Source organism: Sander vitreus, chromosome 8 (genome assembly GCF_031162955.1).
Source record: "Sander vitreus isolate 19-12246 chromosome 8, sanVit1, whole genome shotgun sequence".
NCBI classification, from domain to species: domain Eukaryota; kingdom Metazoa; phylum Chordata; class Actinopteri; order Perciformes; family Percidae; genus Sander; species Sander vitreus.
This window is the reverse complement of record NC_135862.1, coordinates 26624095-26645408: the sequence shown is the minus strand read 5'-3', so window position 1 is coordinate 26645408 and position 21314 is coordinate 26624095. Positions and strand designations below refer to the sequence as shown.

Genomic DNA, 21314 nt, shown 5'->3' with positions numbered 1-21314 from the left:
CTTAAAAATAAATACATGGTTTTAAAGAAGAATATTTTGGTCAATTTAGTTAGCTTTTTCATTGAATCGAGAGAAACACTGAAAAGAAGGATAATGGTACAGTCTCCATGCTACACTAATGATAGTATTAAGGCTTGCATCTGTGTACACGTCCTCTACAAGTATAATTGTGGCTGTATTATTTGTGTCCCCTTCAAAAATTGCTTATCAGAAATGTATTGTTTATTGTCCCCCCCCCCCTACTGTTAGATCAGATTTACGCCCATGGCCTCTACCCCAATAGAATGGAGGTTCATTTGTTTTTTATTGTTTTGTAGCTTGTTTTTTTACGTTTCATAATATAATGACGAATAACGCTGTTTTGTGCACTTAGGCCTATCTAGCGTTGCCAGACCTATCTCTACAGCGGTGTCAGTCAAGGAGTAAGGTTTGGCTTAGTCTCGCTTTGCCAGACTCTCCTCCAAAGCACGCTGGCTGCTCCACATAGCATTCGGGGATGGGAGGAAAATGTGCTCTGGTTTAATGGCATTTCTTTAAACCAATCAGAATCGTCATGGGCAGTGCTAAACTTCACACAGAGCCACTGCAAAATAGTTGTGTTATCTTTGGGGGAAAAAAGTCGGGAATTGAGCATCAAGCCCTGTTTGTGAACATAGCTTAACTCTCATGTCATTTAAGGGCGTTTTCACACCTGTAGTTAGGTTTGATTTGGTCCGAATGAGTTGGTGAGTTTGTAAACTTGGAGTGATTTACCCTTGGTTTGGTTTGGTTTGGTTTCACACCTGGAGAAATCGAAGCGTACTAAAATGTGTCATTACAAATCATGTAAGAACGTAAGAACTCCTCTTATTGGTCGGGTGTGTCTGGGGTGGGAGCAAGAAAGTAAATACAGGAACTGTTCTGGACTAGTGCATATTTCTTGCATCTCATGGTCAACCTAGCTCATTTCATTTAAATAATCAGATATTGTTTCGGGAGCATCGTTGCTACGTCTGCTCGGGTTACCGAGACTTCGCTCTGCTCGGTGTCTGTCTCCAACTTAAGCGGTAGCTGGTTTGACCGCGGCGATGCGAGTGATGGACGGCGAGCTTGACCGCTGTCTATTTCTGTGAGAGAAACATTGCATGCTGCTCTGCCACATCACAGATTGCAAAGCACACCTGACTACAGGAGACATTAAGACCCTTAGATTTGGGATTTCCTTGCTTGCCCTTTGTCAGATTTGTTTGTCTGTGCTGCCTGATCTCCTGTTTTTGACCCCTGCTAGCTTTTCTGACTAAGTAAACCGAACTTTCTTTTGACAATGATTGCTCTCTGTGTTGTACTTTTGGATTCTAGTTTGCTATTTATCCACAGACATTACATAGTCATTGAGGCTGTGGCTCAGAAGGTAGAGCATGTCGTCCCTTTTAATCACAAGGTTGATGGTTCTTGAGTAAGACACTGAACCCAGAGATTCTCCCGATAGGCAGTTTCAGCGCCCTGCATGGCAGCTCCAGCCACCATTGTTGTGTGAATGGTTGAACGACAGGCATATTGTAAAGCGTTTTGTCCAGTAAGGTAGAAAGACGCTATATAAATGCAGTCCATTACAAAAAGACAGTATGCCCTTAAATTTGCTCAGCACATGCTTTCAAAATGATCAGACCTTTGGATTTTACTGACCCAATAGTCTGGATCAATGGAAGTACGTTTCCAGGATAAAAACTGACATGCCTGGATGTCCCTCACCTTCCGCTCTGTGTGTGTTGTCTTTCTCAAAATCCTTTAGCTTCAACAACAAACAACAACTACAAACTTCAAGCAAGTTTTGGAGAAAATTTTGATCATGCAAGAAGGCAAGCCTGCCTGATTCTTTTGAGAAATTATTGTAAACATTTACAAAGAATAAGTTTACATCGTTTAACTGGGACATTTTGGGACCGATTGGTGGGGATTGCTATAGATAAAGTACACTCTGCGATCATCGCCAGCTAATTTAAATGTCTCACGTTACTGTACTGTGTAAAAAGTTAACATTTAATATTTAAATGCCACCGTCTCAACGTCCAAAGCTTAACACCGCCCAAGATGATTGGTTTAAAGAAATGCAAACAACCTAGAGCATTTCTTTCTCCTATCCTAGAATGTATGTGTGGTGTAGCCAGACCTAACTCCATAGTCCTGTAGCGATAGGTCTGGCAATGCAAGACTACGGACACTATGACCTTTCATCTACTTTAGCCCCATTACTAGTTACACTCTCACTATGCAACATTTACAATGTGTGTTTTCTGATTTAATTACTTAGCCCACATATTTCATAACATTTTCCTTTTGTAGGGCAGGTATACTGACGGTAGGCATTCATAGTTATTCACCATGATAACAAGTAGTAAGAAGTATGTTTCTTAGTTTTCCATGGGTTCTAACTCATTTACACTAATAAGACCAGACCTGGAAATGGGATGAAAAACTGCAGCATAACCTCTAAGCAGCTAAACTGACACCCACCTGGCTAAATTGAAAGCATCATCCACAAGCTGGGCTCTGTTTATCACTGGGATAACCTGCAACAGATTTTATATGTCAAACAGGATATGAAATACAAACAAGGTTCCACATCTATCAGATAGTAAACACTGAAACATGTCAGAGCAGCCTGACTATGTACCTGGTGCTCTGAATTAAGCTGAGCGAAGAGGCTTTCCCAGTTTCCATGGTCATAGTTTACCCGGTAATATCCAGTTATATTGATGTTAGCCAGAACCCACAAACTACCTCTCCTCATTTCCAAGTTTACCGCTAAGAAAAAGGGGTAGCAGTAAAACATTAAATAACTTTAATAAAATATTCATTCAAATACATTAATAAAAACACACTGTAAAAATAATTTACAGTATTTTGCAAACAGCTTATGTAACTGACTGGCACTGCATCATTACAATTGCCGTAACAAGTTTTATCAGGATTACGTATTACTAGCGTATTCTTACACACCTTCTTTTTCCATCAGCCACCAGATATCTCTCTGTACTTCATTGCCCTTCATCCACCTAACAGGAATCAGCCACTCATAGCTAGGGGAGGCAATACATTACAGTTTTATTCATGACTGAGGCAAGTTAAGGTGGGAGGTTAACAAGAAAGCAAAGAGGATAACAAGTCAAATACTTATTTCTTATTATTGCCACATATAATAAACTAGGTGTTTTACAACATCTGTGCATTTTGGATTTAAGAATAATGGGAGTTTGAGTCACTTAAAGGGTAATTTAGTTTTTTTTCAACCTGGACCCTATTTTCCAATGCATTGGTGTATAAGTGACTAATGTGAACAAACGATAATAATCGAAATTGGTCCAGTATTGAACGAGAACACTGTTACTGGCCACAGCGAACCAAGCTGCAATGTAATCATACAGGCCAAATGTGTATCATCAATTTTGTCCACTAATAATGCTGTTTTGCCGCTCCAGAAACCGCTTCGAAATAGCTATCACTAAACCCACCAGACTCCATTTAAATAAACAACACTTTTAGTGTGTACATATCCAGCATATCTATCCATGTAAATCGATAAATGATGTGTTTATTTTATCCAAACCAGAGTGGTGATTGTTGGAACAATGGAAAGACGAACCAAGACGGCTTTTGATTTGTTTTAATTTGTTTCTGTTAACTTTGAAGTGTGTATATTTGTGTTAAGTGTGTATTAAGTGTATTTTATGATGATAAAATAACTGTTTATTTAAATAGAGTACGTTGGGGTTCGCAATAAACAAAAAGCTACCTAAAAGTTACCTTTTAACAAAAAAGGTCGACCTCTGTAGGGATCCCTTCTATAATGTTGTCAGACAGTTAGAACAATAATCTGAGCATGTCAGTGGTAACAAAGCACTTTTTGTGGATGGAAATTGAAGGTGGGCAATTGCCCAATAACTTACATTGTAGCTTGTTTCGCCCCTGCTGAGTCCGCCTTCAGTAATCTTGCATAATACTGGACCAATTTCAAAGATTGTTGTTCCCATCAGACACTTAACACACAAAATATAGGAAAATAGGTTCCAGGTTAACCTTTAACCAAGTTAACCTTTAAAGTGAATCATACCATGGTCTGGGTGAATACTTGATTCTGAATGGCTGCAGGGTGTCCATAAAAAAGTGTTATAGGACACCTACCAAAGGAGTTCCGGTGAAACAGACTGTTTAACGTACTAAATTGATGCGCTACATTAAAAAAAAGCAAAACTGTCTGGTGCCTGGGTGCTTCTTCCTCTGAACACCACAGGATGGGGCTAACACACAAGCTGCAAGAAGAAAGTTACACTGCTCCTCTACTTTGATGCACAGCTAATAAGGTTATCTCTCATCCCGTTCACTGTTCAGGTCGCTACTTCAGGCTGCGGCCAACAGTACACATGGCGGATAATTTGTTTGTGAAAATGGTTATATTGTTTTGGGGACAATGATATGGCTAGATAGCTTGCTTGTCTTGTTGTTAAACATACTGTCAAATTATATTTACATACTTTATTCTTTATTTCAGACCCAGGGGGATCCATATCACAATAAGAAACACACAGAGTAAAACATAACTAACATTACTGATTGTCAACTGTACACAATGTTATTGACTTTGATTCTTGCGAGCATTTGGTTACCTTTCTTGCTCATAGCTGTCTGAGCTGAATAGTTCTATGAGCTGAGGGAATTATATACATATCTCCCATTCCTAAGGGTGGCAAGTCATATCTAAGGCAAGTGACCATGGTGCTGTATAAGCGGGTTAATGCCCTTCGAGGTGTCTATTGTCAGGCATTAACCCTTTCATAACTCACGAGGGAGGATCAATACTTTTAAGGAAAATATAATCCCTCCAAATATTTTGTTGTGAAATGCTGTAGTGTTGCATACTTGTAAGGTGATTCGACTGTGACGGAAGACTCTGGATCCAGCAGAAAGTGCTTCTGGGATACCTTTCCTGTGGAAGTGTCTATGTTAACCACGGGGAAGCCCATCTGGAGCACCCAGCGGTTCATGATTTCACATACTGGACAAGGAAGTGAAACATTATTGGCTTTCACTGCCTGTTGATAGAGGTGACAAGAAGCATTTATTTAAACAAAAATATCTAAAAAGTAAAACATTTTAAACACTGCAATGTGTCTAGTTTAGGCTTATTGCTATTACATAAGAAACTCAGAGATTTGGGGTTTGAGTCCCACCAGACTTTCACATGCAGCAGTCTGATGCAGAATGTTTCAGAAGAAGAAGTTACACTTTTAGAGCTGTTAAAAAACAGCAGTAACATTTAAACTATGAAAGCTGCAAGCAGCGTTGGACGGGCCCTCACTCCTCCGTGTGCGTCGGGGTTACTGGCGGACGCCACTCCACGTGACCCTGCATTTGAGCAGCCTGTGTGCGGCCTTGGAAATGGTGTATTGCAAATTTACAAAGTAGAGGGGGCAGGCAAACGGTCACGGGCATGGTTTAAGCATAGGGGGCGGGCCAAACTATGACCAATGACAAAGGAACTCTCTACTGAGTTCAATGATACCTTACACAATAGTCTACATCAAACTGGTCATTAGTTATAAAAAGGGGAGTGTCTAAAGCATAGAGGGCGGTTCAAACCATCACCAATCAAAAAATACTCTATGCTGAGTTCAATGATACCTCACACAAGACTCTACCTTAAACGGTTCAAAGCCATCAAAGGAGGCGTGGCCTGAGTACATGGGCGTGGCTAGAGTATAGGCTCAATTCAGTTTACTTCCTATTGCCACTACGGGGCGCTATGACTTTGAGTCAATTTTGACTGGTAGATGTCCTCAGGGTTAGAGTGTTATAAATCATGAAAAGTTTCAAGCCAATTGCAAAGTGCCCACTCAAGTTACACCCTCTTCCTGTTTCGATGGCGAAACACACAAAATGGCCGCCCAGCCACAGCCATGCCCTATGATGAAAAGTTTTTCTTTTAATAAGTTTTCATCTTTAACTTCTTAAGATGGCACAGACCAAATTTGAAGTCGATCAGATGAAATCTCTAGGAGAAGTTCGTTAAAGTACGACATGTGGAAATGGCAAATTCAAGATGGCGGACTTCCTGTTGCGTTAAGGGTATGGGTCCAATGAGCTTTTTTGTACGTCTTGACATGCTACATATGTGTACCACGTTTCATTAGGGGTCCACTTTTGTTTATTTTGTAGGGGGCACTAGCGAGCCATTTTTGTGCACCTATTCCCGAAACCCTTAAAATACGTACATTTTCACCTGGCTTGATGCCACCGCCAATTTTGGTGAGTTTTTGAGTATGTTAAGCTCCTCAAAAAGGCGATTCATTTGCCGGAAAAATAATTCCTTCAGTTTCAATAGGGCCGTTGCCGCTCGTCGGCGCTCGGGCCCTAATAAGATTACAAGTTGAACGAATCCCCTCAAGCTTTGTGTTTTTTTGTGACGATTTTGCGTGGTTCAAAAAGGCTCTGTGTGCAACGGACAGCGCATTGAACTTCTAGTTAATCTCAAAAGAAGTGATTCAAAGGTTGTGGGTTTGAGTCCAACCAGAGTCGACCTTTAGATATAGCAATTGATGACAAAAGGCAGCAGTGAACCTTTAAGTTCAGTTCAGACCAAAGATTTGTTACGAGATGAAACCACTTTAAAAAGTTGCAGGGAAAAGTGGCAGCAGTCTGAACTGTCCCAACTCAGCTCGACTTAAGCCGGCTGATGGTGGCATCTGCGACCTAGCTTGTCATGTCGCCACTGGCTGGTTTTAGAACGAAAGGCATGCAACTTGTTTCAACAGCCAATAGCGTCAACTGACAAGAACTGTCAACAAAGAGGAAAAAAAATAACTTTCAGAAATTACCACACAGATGCAGGTGCAAAAATTTCATAAAAACTGCATTTGCCTTGGCGCAGGCTTTGCGCCGGCAGGAAAATAGTAGCACCAGATGTTGCAATTGCAGCTAAATATAAAAATGATATTATATATTTAAAAAAAAATTAAATAAAATATGATGATAGGATCTTCCCTCTTACCATTTGTAGATGGTGCCACAAGTCATCTCCTACTGTGTTACTGTAGGCAAAGTGTTTGAGGTAACTCTGAAGACAAAATAAATCCATAATCAATTTCCTCATCCTGTCATAATTACTTTTTTCCTGTGGCTAAATAATGGGGAATACAGTCATTCATCTCAACACCAAAATGTACATACAGTATTATGTTATTATGCCAACAAAAATACAGACAAACATACATTAAGTCCCTGGACAAAGACTTGTTCTGAGAGGAAATCGGACAGCATCCTCAACACTGCTGCACCCTGAGGAGCCACAGAAACATAAACAGAGGCAAGGGATCAATCTATCAATCAATCAATCAATCAATCAATCAGTTTACATATAGCAGAATATATACAATACAATGTACAGTAGTTGAACAATGCTAGTAACCCAATGATTTCTTTCCCAGTTGCTGTAATTTCAGGTTTTCAAATTTTCTGGCCTCTGTTGCACCCTGTGACAGGCAATGTAGACATGTTAATGCTGTAATGTATTATGTAAGAACATTTTGTTCATGTCCGTGTACCTTGCTGTAAGATATGGCATCAAACTGCTCAGTGATCTGGCCTGGTAGGATAATACTGTCTTCTTTAGAAGACAGAGGATGAGAGGAGGTCAAGGCATCGACTGCAAACACCCTGTGGACGTCATCAAGTATTATCAAGTCTTTCTGGAGCAAAAAGATAGACAGAAAATGTATTAAGATTTCATATGATGAGCAAAGATGGTGACAGAAATGTATGTAGTGTATGTATGTGTGAGATGTATTGTTAAGAGGGCATCAAATGTCAAGTCCAAGTGCACAGAACATTGTGTTCTCACCAAGTTCCATGCAGGCTCAGCGTGGTCTGCTCCCAGGTAAGACACATATGAAGCAAAGCCCTCGTTCAGCCAGACCTCATTCCACCAGCGCAGAGTCACCAGGTTACCAAACCACTGCACCAGAGAGGACATCATTCCGTTTGTGGATTCATTAATGAGTACAGTAAATCAATCAATAGATGCAATTCAAAATAAAATTAAAAGAAATTATTTTTTACCATGTGTGCTAGTTCATGAGCAATGATGGTGACAGTGGTCTCCTTATTTCTGTTGGAGGAGGTCACAGGGTCATAGAGAAGGTTGGTTTCTCTGTATGTCACCAAACCCCAGTTCTCCATTGCACCAAAATAGAAGTCTGGCAGAGCGATTTGATCTGTAGAGAGCAGGTTAAAGGAACTGAACTTAAAGTCACGCATGTGAGCAAGTTCAGGCAGTCAACTCAAGCTGCACTGCTCTATACACACGTGACATGCTTCACTCTCCGTATCATTTACCAAACACACCCCCTCAATTTGGCGGTCTAGTTAAGCTGCACAATTTCCACATCTCTGCGTTGTGAATGCTGCTGGTGCCCTGCACCTGAATTGCTGCCTCCTTTTAGCCCCACCACCACCCCAGCATCCACCTGCAGGCTCCGGTCAGGGGGAAGCTACTTTATTATCACTCCCGCGAGGAGTGATGAGTTCGGAGTCTGGCCACCAAACACAATGTTCTGCTGTTATAATAAACATTTCAAACGTGAGTTGACTGAAATTACAAATAAAACATTTGCTCACTTCCCTCTAGCTACGCAGGGAGAGCAGAGCAGTATTCCAACAACCCTGCCGTTCTGGGATGGCAGCAGGAATCACAGTGAAGCATATCTCAAAATCAAGGTGTTTTGTAATATGAGTAAACAAAACCCATAAAAGCTAGAGTGACATTCCAGCAAAGTTTTAATTCACAATAAAATATGGAACATATTGCCTATTTCATGAGATTTACCTCTCTTGAAGAGGGTGAGATATGTTGCAGTAAAGACTTTTTATTAAAAGTGTAAATGGATGAGATTTCAGGGAGAGTTGTTATATTTGATAGTAGACGTAGGAAAATCTATGATTTTTTTTAACAATTGCAGTTACAACATCAGATAACCATTAACCGAGATTATAATAGCAGGCTCACCTGACTTGTTCAGAGGGTAGGAGATGTTATAGTACAACTGGAAGAAGTCCAGTATGGGTCCAGTCACATTGAGGGCATAGTTTGCCTGTCCCTGCTCAATGGCTGTCCTGCGAGCCCAGATACGGATCTGTACACACAAAGTTATTAAAAGACTCATAATAAAAATAGTCATTGCTTGTAATTGCTGCTACCCTAATCATGAAATAAATTTTTGTCACAATATATAGCTTTAGCGGAAGTTCAATAAGTACGACTTTCCCTCTCATTTTTCTTTTTAATGGAAATTCCTGCTAATTTTACAAATTCAATCTCCTCTGTCCCCCTACTTACCTAACTTTAGGTAAGCACCATTAAAGCACCCCCAGTTTAGGAGCCACTGCATAAGTGATGAAAATGATATATCAGTAATGTCATAGCTACCAGAGTTTCTCCTTGTGTAGCATTGAGGTGTGAGTAGTCAGAGACGACAATGGCCAGTAGATAGGTGGACATTTTCTTGGTGGGCTCAAACTTGGTCTTTGTCACAGCTACTCCATCAATAGTGGTGTTAACAATATCTGAAAAGACACATACACACAGTAAAACAGACTATACAACTATATGTGTATTTAAATAGCATTGGGATGTACATTAAAGTAACACATTTCCAATTTGGAAGAAGAATTTTTTGGAGAATGCTGTATCATCTGAATAAACTGAACCTGAATCTGCAAATTAAGTTGATACTGCCTGACGTTTGGTCAGACGCATCTTCAAAAGGTAGAGCTCACACATTTTTTTATCTCCTTGAAGACAAGTGGTGAAGCAACTGGGGTCCACCCTATGCAACACTGATTAAAAAACAGTTTTTGAGAACAGATCGTGCAACCTGCAGTGAAAATGGGCCACAGATAACATTCCTCAACACCCTCTTACTGTTGAATCGGACTGTTTCAAAGCCCCTTTAGTGGCAGATGAAAGCAGTGCCACAGTTGGAGAGCTTTCTGAGGATGACAGACTTAAATGTGTTTTTAATGGAGGAACTGTGGCGTTTTGGATAATTGTGCCAACGGATATCCCAACGTCTAACTGTCTTCACTCAAACTTATGTCTTTGAATCAATTTTTTCTACGCTGAAACAAGTGAAGTCAAAGCATCGATCTGTTTTTTCAGACCCTTGTGAAGGAGTTGCTTAAAGTCACATATGAGTACAAGCCAGACCTGAAAAAGAAAAACAACTAATGCCAGGTGTCCCACTGAGTCTAGTAAAAAGAGGTAAGAACAAATTCAGACCTATGAGAACTGTCATACTGCTATATGGTATTTAATTAGGCCTATAAGTCAAGTATATGTGTTGTGCAGCGTATGTTTTTGTGTCTTATTGCTGGACTGGTTGGCCACCCCTGACAAAAACACGCTGCTATAATGCTGGCTCTTCCGTGTCTACCATTCACAATAAAGGTCTATCTTAAATTCACTCGGATCATTTTGCTTAGAGGAAACTCAATTAAAAGGTATTTTTGCTGACAGTAGATCGTATAGACAATATATCATATTACAGTAACTGAAAGAATTGCACTATGATATGTTTAGGTGACTTAACAAATGTACTTGTTGTATTTCACTACAAACTTATTGGTTGAAACATTGGTCTTGTAGTGAAAGATGTTTACGAGCCAAATGAAAAGAGAATCAGTTGCTTTGAATGCAAGATTTAATGATTTACAAGTATGATCAGTTGGGAGTCTTGTACTTAGAGTTTTGAAACACTGCATCATACTAGTGATAATAGTACCATAGTGACAAAAAAAAAAACTGTAACTTGCTGTGAGCTGTAAATACACCACTTCTTCCCTCTCACTCAGACTCTACAAGGTAGGGCAGATACGATTAGGTAGTAATGCAAGACCCAGTTGATATTATACTTTAGTGGTGCAAATTCCCCAAAAATTTGCATAAAAAAAATAACTAAACAACACAATGTAAACCTTGGCCTTCGGGGGCCCCTGGACATCTAGGGGCCAAGAGGTACTGTAGTTGCCTGCCTGAAATGAGCATGTCTGGGTATGGAACTTTAAAAACTCTGTAGACCAAGTTACTTGCTGCATATCTATCATATAAGTGTTATTTTATGAAAATACAGCTCTGTTTTGACACATGTAGACTGTACTGACCTCCTTCCATGCCATTGGACAGGGCTACAGTTCCAGGGGGGTGGATTAGAGTTATATAGAAAACAGCTTTCATTGCTGGTTCATCAAAACAGGGAAAGGTCTTTCTTGCATGAGTTGGATGCATCTGAGAAGTGGCAACAATCCTGAGAATGAACAAAAGATTGTGAACACATTGCCTATTACTGTAACACAATGTAGAGATTTGAAATTAGCTCGCCAAAACACATCTAAATATAGATATCGCGGGACACAGAATAGAGAACTTACTTTCGGATTCCATCTTCTTCATATTCACTCCTGTAAAAGCCAGCCAAGTCATCGGCTAGTTCTCCAGTGAAATTAGTGTACAGCTGATACTTGTGTTTCTGAGTTAATTTACTATTCAGCTGGATAACCAGATACTGGGTCTCAGGCTGCAGCCAGGTAGACTTAATACTGGGAGCAGTGCCACTGCCTGGGGAAAAAATAGAATTGATGGGGGGGGAAGGGACATGGGAATATTATGACAAAAAATGTAAATTATTATTAATAATAACAAAGAAATGTCAGTTTTATTTTACTTTGTATTAATGAGTCTTGCACATATTCATTACTAGCAGCAACATGTTTTAAGCTGTATTCATCACAGATTCACCATCAACTGCTATGAACTTGCAGCTTGCTTCGTGCAGCATGAATGCAGTTTTAGATGTGGGACGTAAAATCTAGTTTGAAAATTAAAGAGCATATTTAAAAAAAAAAAAATTTAATTGGTCAAATGTGGAGGCAATACGCCTAAATGAGGTGATCTGTTTTCTACTTTATCCATCCATACATCCATTTACTACTCCAAGATCCCTCCGGATCAATCAATCAGACTTTATTTATATAGCACTTTTCATACATAAAAATGTGTATTTTCCTGGCCCCATTCACCCACCAACCCCCTATATTGACAGAAATGATGTCATTCAAAACAGGAACAAGCCGAACCAAAGTGAACCAAACTGGGGAAACGCCATCATATGTTAAGTTAAGACACTTAAAACCAAAAGATACTTAAATAAATGAATAAAAGTTCTGAACAATGGCTAAAGTACATAAACTGTAAATTGTTAAACCACAAAATACAGATACATAGATAACTACAATAAAAACAACTATTACAATTAATTAAAAAACTAACTTAAACAAACTACATATAAAATAGACCACAAGTAGATAAAACTTGTTTACAGTTTTTCTCGATTGCTTTGACGCAGCAGTCAACTCAAACTCCACATTTTTCAAAACAGTTAACACACAGGCCGAAACAGTGGCACTCATGGTCAAAATGACACATTTTGTTTGCAAAAGGCTCTAACCGTGCCAAAACATTTAAAATATGCAGCAAAAGAAAATTTTGCCTTCAAACAACACAACTTGCAAACAAGTGTATGAGCTCTTCCAATCAACCATTACACAGTGGACAACAAAATACAAAATACAGCACTCAGTGTGAATCAGTGCGCCATTGCTTGTCATTGTAGCCTATTACTGTACGTAGCTTTCATGCCAGTGACATTTGTTGACAAATGTGCCTTTTTGCAAAGAATTGGATCCAGAATCAGAAATGCTTTGATGCAAATTTTATTGATTCCATTGATCCTTATTTTGAAACTGTGGCTGAAAACTGAAATACTGTAAATATTACACAAAATACATGTAAACCAAAATAAAATCTATTAGAGTATAATAAATTAAGAAAATAAAAATAAAATCTATTACAGTAAAGTATAAACATCTATTACTGTAGAGTATGAGAAATAGCCACTATTGATACTCAGTCTCTTCTTTCTTAGACCTCTTCCAACCATGTTGACAAAGAACAACACAGACGCTGCACCTTTAAGGCCTGCAGACTGATTGCTAATTGAAGATTTGTGTGAAGGAGTGTCAAACAGGTGCTTCAGTGATTTCATACTTATGTAGGTAGTTTCTAATAGTTAGGAACAGATGGTTTCTGTTTGGTTACTATAGCTAAAACAATGGAGTTTGGACTGCTTGAATGACATCCGTGTTAACTGTTCTGTGAAAGGGTGGGGAAAATGTGTCAATCCAGTGAGATAGGGTTAACACATTTGCAAGAGGTGTCTTCTGCTCTGCTGAGACAGTGATGATGAAAACCGAGTGGATCCCAGTTTCTTTAAGCACGTCAGAGCAATCAAGAAAAACTGTAATAAAAGGCATGGTTAAAACGGTAGGTTTTAAGTTTGCCCTTAAAAATATCTACACTCTCGCCAACCCTCAGTTCTTCAGGCAGGCTACTCCATAGACGTGGAGCATAGTAATAAAAGGATGCCTCACCGTGAGTTATCATACAGACTTTTGGGACTATTAAAAGACCACTGCCAGAAGACCTGAGGGCTCGAGAGGGTTCGGTAAAAGCAAATTTTGATAAATAACTAGAGCTAAGACCATTAAGAGCTTTATAAACCAATAAAAGGACCTTAAAATCAATTCTGAAGCGCACAGGTAGCCACTAGCCAGAATGTCCTCAATTTATCTCAAAGGGGGAGCCCAGCCACCCTACAGAGGAATGACTTTCTTGACTATGTATACTGTATGTTTTCCTTGAGCATTGAGTCTCGCTCCGTGTGTGTGTGTGTGTGTGTGTGTGTGTGTGTGTGTGTGTGTGTGTGTGTGTGTGTGTGTACTGTACCTGAAGCGATGAGCCTGGCAATGTGCATGTTGTCCAGCTTGGTGTAATTGAGTTTGTTGGAGTGGATTAGGATCAGATTTGTTTCTTTCACACACTCAAACTCCACAGTGCATTGGCCTGGTGAATGCATGAAAATAGCAGACATTAAAATGGGAATTATTTAATTATGCAAAACACACTTTTCATGGCTTCTTATCATAAATGTGTCCCTGGTGTGTCTAGAGACCCCCAAAGTGTGAGAAAAGACCATCCTTTCTCATTTCTTCCTGCTTCATCTATCAGAAAATGTGTGTAATGACGAGCTAGTCAGATTTAAAGCTGGATATGACGTCCTATGGAGTTGTTTTGCCATAGAACCACCTCCAGCTAGGTTACAGTTCTTGGTATTCAATTCAATTTTATTTATAGTATCAAATCATAAGAGTTATCTCAAGACACTTTACAGATAGAGTAGGTCTAGACCACACTCTATAATATACAAGGACCCAACAATTCTAGTAATTCCTCCAAGGGCAATTGCGACAGTGGCGAGAAAAAAACTCCCTTTTAGGAAGAAACCTTGGACAGACCCAGGCTCTTGGTAGGCGGTGTCTGAAGGTGCCAGTTGGGGGTGTGATAAATAGTGGCAATAACAGTCACAATAAGAGATAATGGAACAGTGACTAGAAATAATAGTTGTAGTAGTTCATGGCATAGCATTCCACAGGCGATGAGCTTGATAGCTGAAGGCTCTGACTCCCATTCTACTTTTAGAGACCCTAGTAACTCTGCATTCTGGGAGCGCAGTGCTCTAGTGGGACAATAAGGTACTATGAGCTCTTCAAAATATGATGGTGCTTGACCATTTAGAGCTTTGTAGGTCAGAAGAAGGATTTTAAATTCAACCCTGGATTTTACAGGAAACCAATGCAGAGAAGCTAATACAGGAGAAATATGATCTCTTTTCTTAGTTCTTGTCAGAACACACGCTGCAGCATTCTGGATCAGCTGGAGAGTCTTAAGGGTTTTATTTGAGCATCCTGATAATAAGGAATTACAATAGTCCAGCCTGGAAGTAACAAATGCATGGACTAGTTTTTTCAGCATCGTTTTGAGACAGGATGTTCCTAATTTTGGCAATGTTTCGAAGGTGAAAAAAGGCTGTTCTTGAGGTTTGTTTTAAGTGGGCGTTAAAGCATATATCCTGATCAAAAATAACTCCTAGATTTCTGACAGTACTGCTGGAGTACCCCATGCCAATCTCTAGGTATGGTGAAGGGTATGTGATGATGCGGGGCTATTTTAATTCCAAAGGCCAAGGGAACTTTATCAGGATGCATAGTATCCTGGATCCATGAAATAACTGGCCTTTAAAAATAAAAATCTGCCTGCCTCTCATTTAACATACGGATGTACTCACTTATGCACACTGTATTTTAAGGAAGAACATTTATTTATTCACGATACATTATTCATTCATAAAGAAAATTTGTGTCCTTAAAGGTTGGATTTTTCCTCATCTTTTTAATTAAGGCATTAAGATCAATTTCCAAAAGATGATTTTTTTTTTTTTTATTCCTCTTTTTAGTCAAATTTAGCATGGGTGTACTCATTTATGCTGAGCACTGTATGTTGTTGGCTGCAATAACCAACAGAAAAGCTCTTATGTACTCAAACCTTCTGTGTATGTGAAGACTGTGGATTTAACTTTTCTTTTTTAAGGTTATGTGGGACTTTTGACTGTAATGTCCCCACAACAATTTACCCCACCAGACTTCTTAATAAGAGGTTAAGGGGTGTGTGTGTGTGTGTGTGTGTGTGTGTGTGTGTGTGTGTGTGTGTGTGTGTGTGTGTGTGTGTGACAGAGTGGAGATTGATAGACAGACAGAACAGAGTGACCCTGCTGCAGAGTTAAGGATGTACAGCTGCTGTATAAGTCACACTATTTTCTTTTGTCAGAAAAAGCTCCAATTGACAAATTTGTGAATGAATTCCTAACAATAAATTCACTACAGCAGCAGCTGCAGTACTAATGAAGTAGTTAATCATTTACTCTGCAGCATTGCACAGAAAATGAACAAGAGCTGTTATAAATGGGAAGCACCATTAATCACCTGTAAAAATGTAGAGGCCAGTGTTTGGGTCACAGCTGAGACGAGGCCACAGGGTGATGTTGTAGTAGTCAGGGACCAAAGCATTGGAGAGACGATAGCTGAGGGGAATAAACACTAAGATCACTCAACTAAATAAAATAATGCATTTACTATGTTTATTTAGGGATTAATATCATAAAGCTAAAGTAACACTGCAGGAAATGAAAAAGATGAGAAGCAGGTCACATTTTAATTAACTTCAATCATTATAACACATCTGGAGATTCTTAAATTACATGGGACTGTATTCATAATGTTTTATGTTTCACAACAGTATGGTTAAAGTATTATTGATTAAGAATAAATATTGATATATTGTCAAGCCCCAGAATGTTTTTATTCACATTTACAAAATTCATAACCTATTCAAAAAATCATTTGTCATTGCCTTTCAAAACAACCCACATGAGCATTTTCCAATAAAGATTGTCGTCATGGGTTAAAAAAAACTCTTAAGTTAAGAAACAGTTGTGTTCTGGATAAAAAGAAGACAACAATGACTGTTGGTAGTGCACAGAATGCAAACTTTAGTCTGCGAAATCCAAGTCACATGCTTTGTGCTATAACAACATCATGCAGTTTCCACTTTTCAACCCACAAGCAACAGTCATAATTCATACAACCATAATGTTGTCATTTATCTCAGAAGTTTGATCGTGGGATCATATGGACGTCATTTGTGTTTACTTTGCGAGGCCTTTACACACTGGAGGGTGTGAAAAATAAACGTCACAAAAATGCAAAATACTTGCCTGTGAATATTTAGGTTAAAAATATTCACACAGGCAGCGATTATAATTTGCAACAGTTGTTTGATTAAAGTTTCGAAAATTAGCGGCAGCAAACTGTCGCACATTAGGCGCATCTAACGACAGAGACATAGTGTTTACCAGGCAAGGATTTAATAATTGAAAAACTGCATTAGAGAAAGAAAAGGGATTTAGCAAACACATATCTAGCCATTGTCATTTAAAGAGTGCTGTAGCATGGTCTCAAATGCAACAAAGGGAGACAACTGGAGAAACTATTGCAAACCTCCTGGGGCCCACACAAAAAAATTGACATAACATCAAAAGCATTGCAGAAGTATGTGAAGTTCTTAGCTTCCTCATCGTGGCAGCCTGGAAAGGGCACATAGTGATGTTATTGATGATGAGCAGGATTTCTCTACTGGCCTCTTTCTATAACTTGAATGGCAACAACCACAAACTTAAAGCTTTGGTGCGTAACTTTTTGATATTAATGAACATTAATTAATTACATTCAAGCCATTGCCAAATGAGTTGCTACAAAGCTAATTAAGACTATCAGCTCCACACAACACTCTCTGTATTTCTCAGTATGGCTATGTTCAGAAGACTGTGGCGTCCGGTAACTCTCCAGCGCAGAAACTTGTGTGAAGATAATTACTATTCATTTCAGAGTTTTTAAAGTTTTGTTGTCATTACTTAGAATTCCTCATGGGGGCGGCAGAAACTATGCACTATAGCTTTAATGAAATCACAAAAAGTTGTCCTCAAAATGACAAATAACTGACAAACTAGCAAAATTATTTATTAAATGAGGTCAAACTAAAATATAATAATGCAGATTATGTAGGGTTTCACATTAAAAGTGATGGAACTAGAGACATATGCAATGCAGAAAATCTTTCCATCATGATAAGGTTTGTGTGTAATGGTATTTCCGAGGAACACCTGATTGGTCTGCTTGATCTTAGTCAGCTTGATGTAGAATTTATGACCACCCAAATTCTAAAACATCTTTCGTACTCAGGCTATGGTGCAGACTACATCATCAGTCGATGGAACCACAGTTATTGGTGAGATAAGAGGTGGGTGCCAGGCCTTGATAGGGATAGGGAAGGATATTCCCTATATTCACTGCTACAATCATCAGCTGCACTTAGCAGTGGTCCATGCAATGCAGGCAGAGCCATGTGCTATCAGGATCACTATAATCTTTTTTCCATCGTCATTATGTGTCACAAAAGTTATGGTCCCCAAGGTCCCCTTCCTTAAAAGCCTGCTGGAGACATGGTGGACATGTAACCATGGTCTTGTGGGAAATTAGGATGCTATCCTCAGTATCCTTTCAGAGGTTTCGGAGGACAGTGCAGCAGCAGTGGATATCTGCAAAGAGGCATCGGGTTTGTTGAAGCCTCATTTCTTTGAAAATAAAGAGATTCCGCTTGAAAGTGCTAGGTAGCTTGAAGCCTGCAAATGCTATTCTGTAAGCTCTTTTGGTTGACCGGTGCTGTGCTGGAGAGGTAGTCAGTGCATCTCTGCAGGTCCTATGGGGAGATGAGAGATGATGGCCCGTTGACAAAATTGAGATAGCCAACCCTGCTCCAGCAGCTAAAAGAAATATGAGCTCACGGCTCACAGGCAGTGCTGTTCTATTCAATGTAGGTCAACCAGAACCTCTAAGATATCGAGCCAAGCTCTAAAGAGAGCTTCTCAATATACTGGAAATAGCCATTGTGGTGATGAAGACCAGGCAACCTTGACCACATGAAGGGAGTGAATTGCTATCTTCCTCAATCTTCATCTTTTCTAAATGTTGCCTCATTGAACCCCCTGCAGTTGTGTTGCTGAAGCCATGTTAGAAAAAAAATGGAAAAGTTTTAATTTCTACCTGATTCCTTTGTACAGGCAGAAATTTAAACTTTTTAAACCTGTTCCTGTGAGAAAATCTAAGAAGTGGATCAGTGAAGCTGTAGCCGATCTTCGGCTGTGGTTAAACTGTACATACTAGGATGGTTTCAGGACTGCAACCAACAGCCTGGATGAATACATACATACATAGCTCCGGTTCACAGCCAAACTCAGACAGCTAAGGTTGCTGAAGTTAGAGGCGTTTAGGAGTGGGGACAGGGACTGGTTTAAAGAGTCAAAGTACAGGTTTAGCAAGGTGATGAGAGATGCTAAAAGACTGTACTTTGAGGAACTCCAACAACAGTTCTTAGCCAATGACTCTTCTTCTGTCTGGAGGGGCCTCAGACAGATCACCAACTACAAATCAAAGGCCACCCCATTCCATCAACAACCTGCACTGGCAAACGACCTCAACAACTTCTACTGTAATTTTGAAAAACAATGGAATAGTCCTTGTACCATCCCCCTTGACTCCATTCACCAACTCCAGCCATCCAGCCCCACTTCCCCTACCACAGCAGGAGCCAGGGCCTCTTCATCACTGTCCACCCCAGAGCAGACTACAGACCCGTGCCCTGACTTATGTGGTTATGAAGTGTTTCTTTGTTCTTAAAGTCCAGACCAAGGACTGGACTTTGAGAACATCCGGACTGAATGACAAGTCAATCCGGACCCAACCCATACCTCGTGTTATGTATACAATAGTTTATTAAAGCTTTAGTGAATAACTTTTTGATGTTAATGAACGCCCATTACATTCAAGCCATTGCCAAATGAGTTGCACAAAGCTAATTAAGACTATTAGCTCCACACAACTCTCTCTGTATTTCTCAGTATGGCTATGTTCAGAAGATTGTGTCCTCCGGTGACTTTTCAGCGCAGAAATTCGAGTGAAGATAATTACCTCCTAAGAAGTAAGGTCAAAGGTTGACCAGGAAAACTGAGTACTGAACTTGAAGGTAAGTTGCTTAAATGTTATTTTTAGGGCTGTCAGGATTAACGCATTAATCGCGATGCAATTAAGAGCCCAGCATAACGTGTTAATTTTTTTTAATCGCATGCTGCCATTTATTAACTTATTTGACTCTTCACTCGGCTTCACGTCGTGCCTAACAACGCCCCTTAGCTGTTGTAAAATCACTAGAATCTAGCTAGGCTACTATTTTGACCCTTTGCCGCACCTTTACTTATCATCAAGCTGCCATACTTCCTTGTGACACATCCTGCTGCTGCAGGATGAAGGCATGATGGAGAAAAACAGCAGCAACACAATTCTGAATGGCGCTTTTTATTTTCCAAAACTCCCGGATGGCTCAGTAGACAAGTCGAAAGCCAAATGCACATTGTGTAAAGCCGAATTAAAATATCACCGAAGCACGTTAAGCTTGAGCTACCACCTACGATGTAAGCATAGTAGTACAGTTAACGTGACTCAAGTTGATGCTAGCGGGCTCAGGCAAAGCACTATTTTGGAGAGTGCTACTTGCCGACCTGTGGATGAAACCAAATCCAAAGAAATTACTACAGCTCTTGCAAAATGGGTGGCAACTAATAGCAGACCTGTCAGCATCGTAGAAGACTTGGGTCTTAAAGACTACGGTTGGCATGTTCTGAATTGTGCAATAATGACAGATTCACACATTTTTCTTTTGTTTACAGTAAATAAATAATAAACAAATACAAATCTTAAAGTCAAGTTCGTAAAGCAACTTTCTTTGCATTCATTTGATTCCCAATCAAGATACACTGGTAAGATTTGCTTTCCATTGTTAATATGTACTTAAAAACAGTTCTGAAATGCAAAATAATAGAATTTTAATCGTGATAAAACATGCGATTAATCGTGATTAACTATAGAAATTCAGCGATTAATCACGATTACGAAAAAATTCGTTATTACTAGTTATTTCGTTATCCCCAATTGTTCTGTACCTCTGAGTAATACGTTTGAGAACCAGCGGTTTATGCGCAACGTCATCAGTTGATTGACAGAGTGCTTCACAGGAGAAATTGTCAAAAAAAAGACCTAATAACAGTAAAGTGAACATGCAACAAAGAAATAAAGCAACAATGGAAATAAAAATTAGAAAACTTAAAATTAAAAACAGAAGACAAAAGCCAGTTTACAAATAAAATTACAAACATAAGACAAAAGCTAATTTGAATTGGTGAGTCTTCAGCTGCTTTTTAACGCGTCAACAGAGAACCACAGATCGCATGCATGCAGATTTGCATTAGCATCGCTTGAGGATACAGAAGTGTCAAACCTTTTCCAGAACCAATGTCCTTACCTTTCCCAAGGAGCTGTGACATCATCTCCTCCTGTTAGGGCAATAGTCCACAATGTGACAATGGTTGCTATGGAGACCAGGGCCAAGACCACGGACAGAATGCACAGCCTGCTAACTCTGAAGCTTTTCCCCATGGCCTTATAAACAGCAGATAAGTCACACAGTTAAATCTAAACTGAATAACTGAGAGGAAAGCAGAACTTTGACTAAAACTATTCCTTCACCCTTTAGTGTCCCTTAAAATACTGTTATAATGTAAATGGTAAAAGGTCTGATTAAAACTAAGTAGGTCTGGTTTGCGGAGTCTCAGATCGCATGCAGAATTATCAACAAAAGTGAATGCATTTAACTGCTGACCTCCTCT

At 39.5% G+C, this 21314-nt stretch overlaps 1 protein-coding gene across 1 annotated transcript in view; it reads right to left on the bottom strand.

Annotated features, from left to right (window-relative positions):
* Positions 1–21084, bottom strand: part of LOC144521592 (aminopeptidase Ey-like) — a 29293-nt gene extending 8209 nt beyond the window's left edge. The window contains exons 1-16 of the mRNA XM_078256148.1: positions 20951–21084; positions 15964–16061; positions 13871–13987; positions 11458–11644; positions 11191–11333; positions 9458–9594; positions 9038–9164; positions 8092–8246; positions 7874–7987; positions 7578–7721; positions 7246–7311; positions 7025–7090; positions 4897–5069; positions 2980–3059; positions 2654–2784; positions 2494–2549 (exon numbers count right to left, since the gene is read on the bottom strand). Coding sequence (XP_078112274.1) covers positions 2494–2549; positions 2654–2784; positions 2980–3059; positions 4897–5069; positions 7025–7090; positions 7246–7311; positions 7578–7721; positions 7874–7987; positions 8092–8246; positions 9038–9164; positions 9458–9594; positions 11191–11333; positions 11458–11644; positions 13871–13987; positions 15964–16061; positions 20951–21084 — 1928 coding nt within the window. The remainder of the gene's footprint in view (positions 1–2493; positions 2550–2653; positions 2785–2979; positions 3060–4896; positions 5070–7024; positions 7091–7245; positions 7312–7577; positions 7722–7873; positions 7988–8091; positions 8247–9037; positions 9165–9457; positions 9595–11190; positions 11334–11457; positions 11645–13870; positions 13988–15963; positions 16062–20950) is intronic.
* Between the last annotated feature and the right edge of the window lie 230 nt (positions 21085–21314).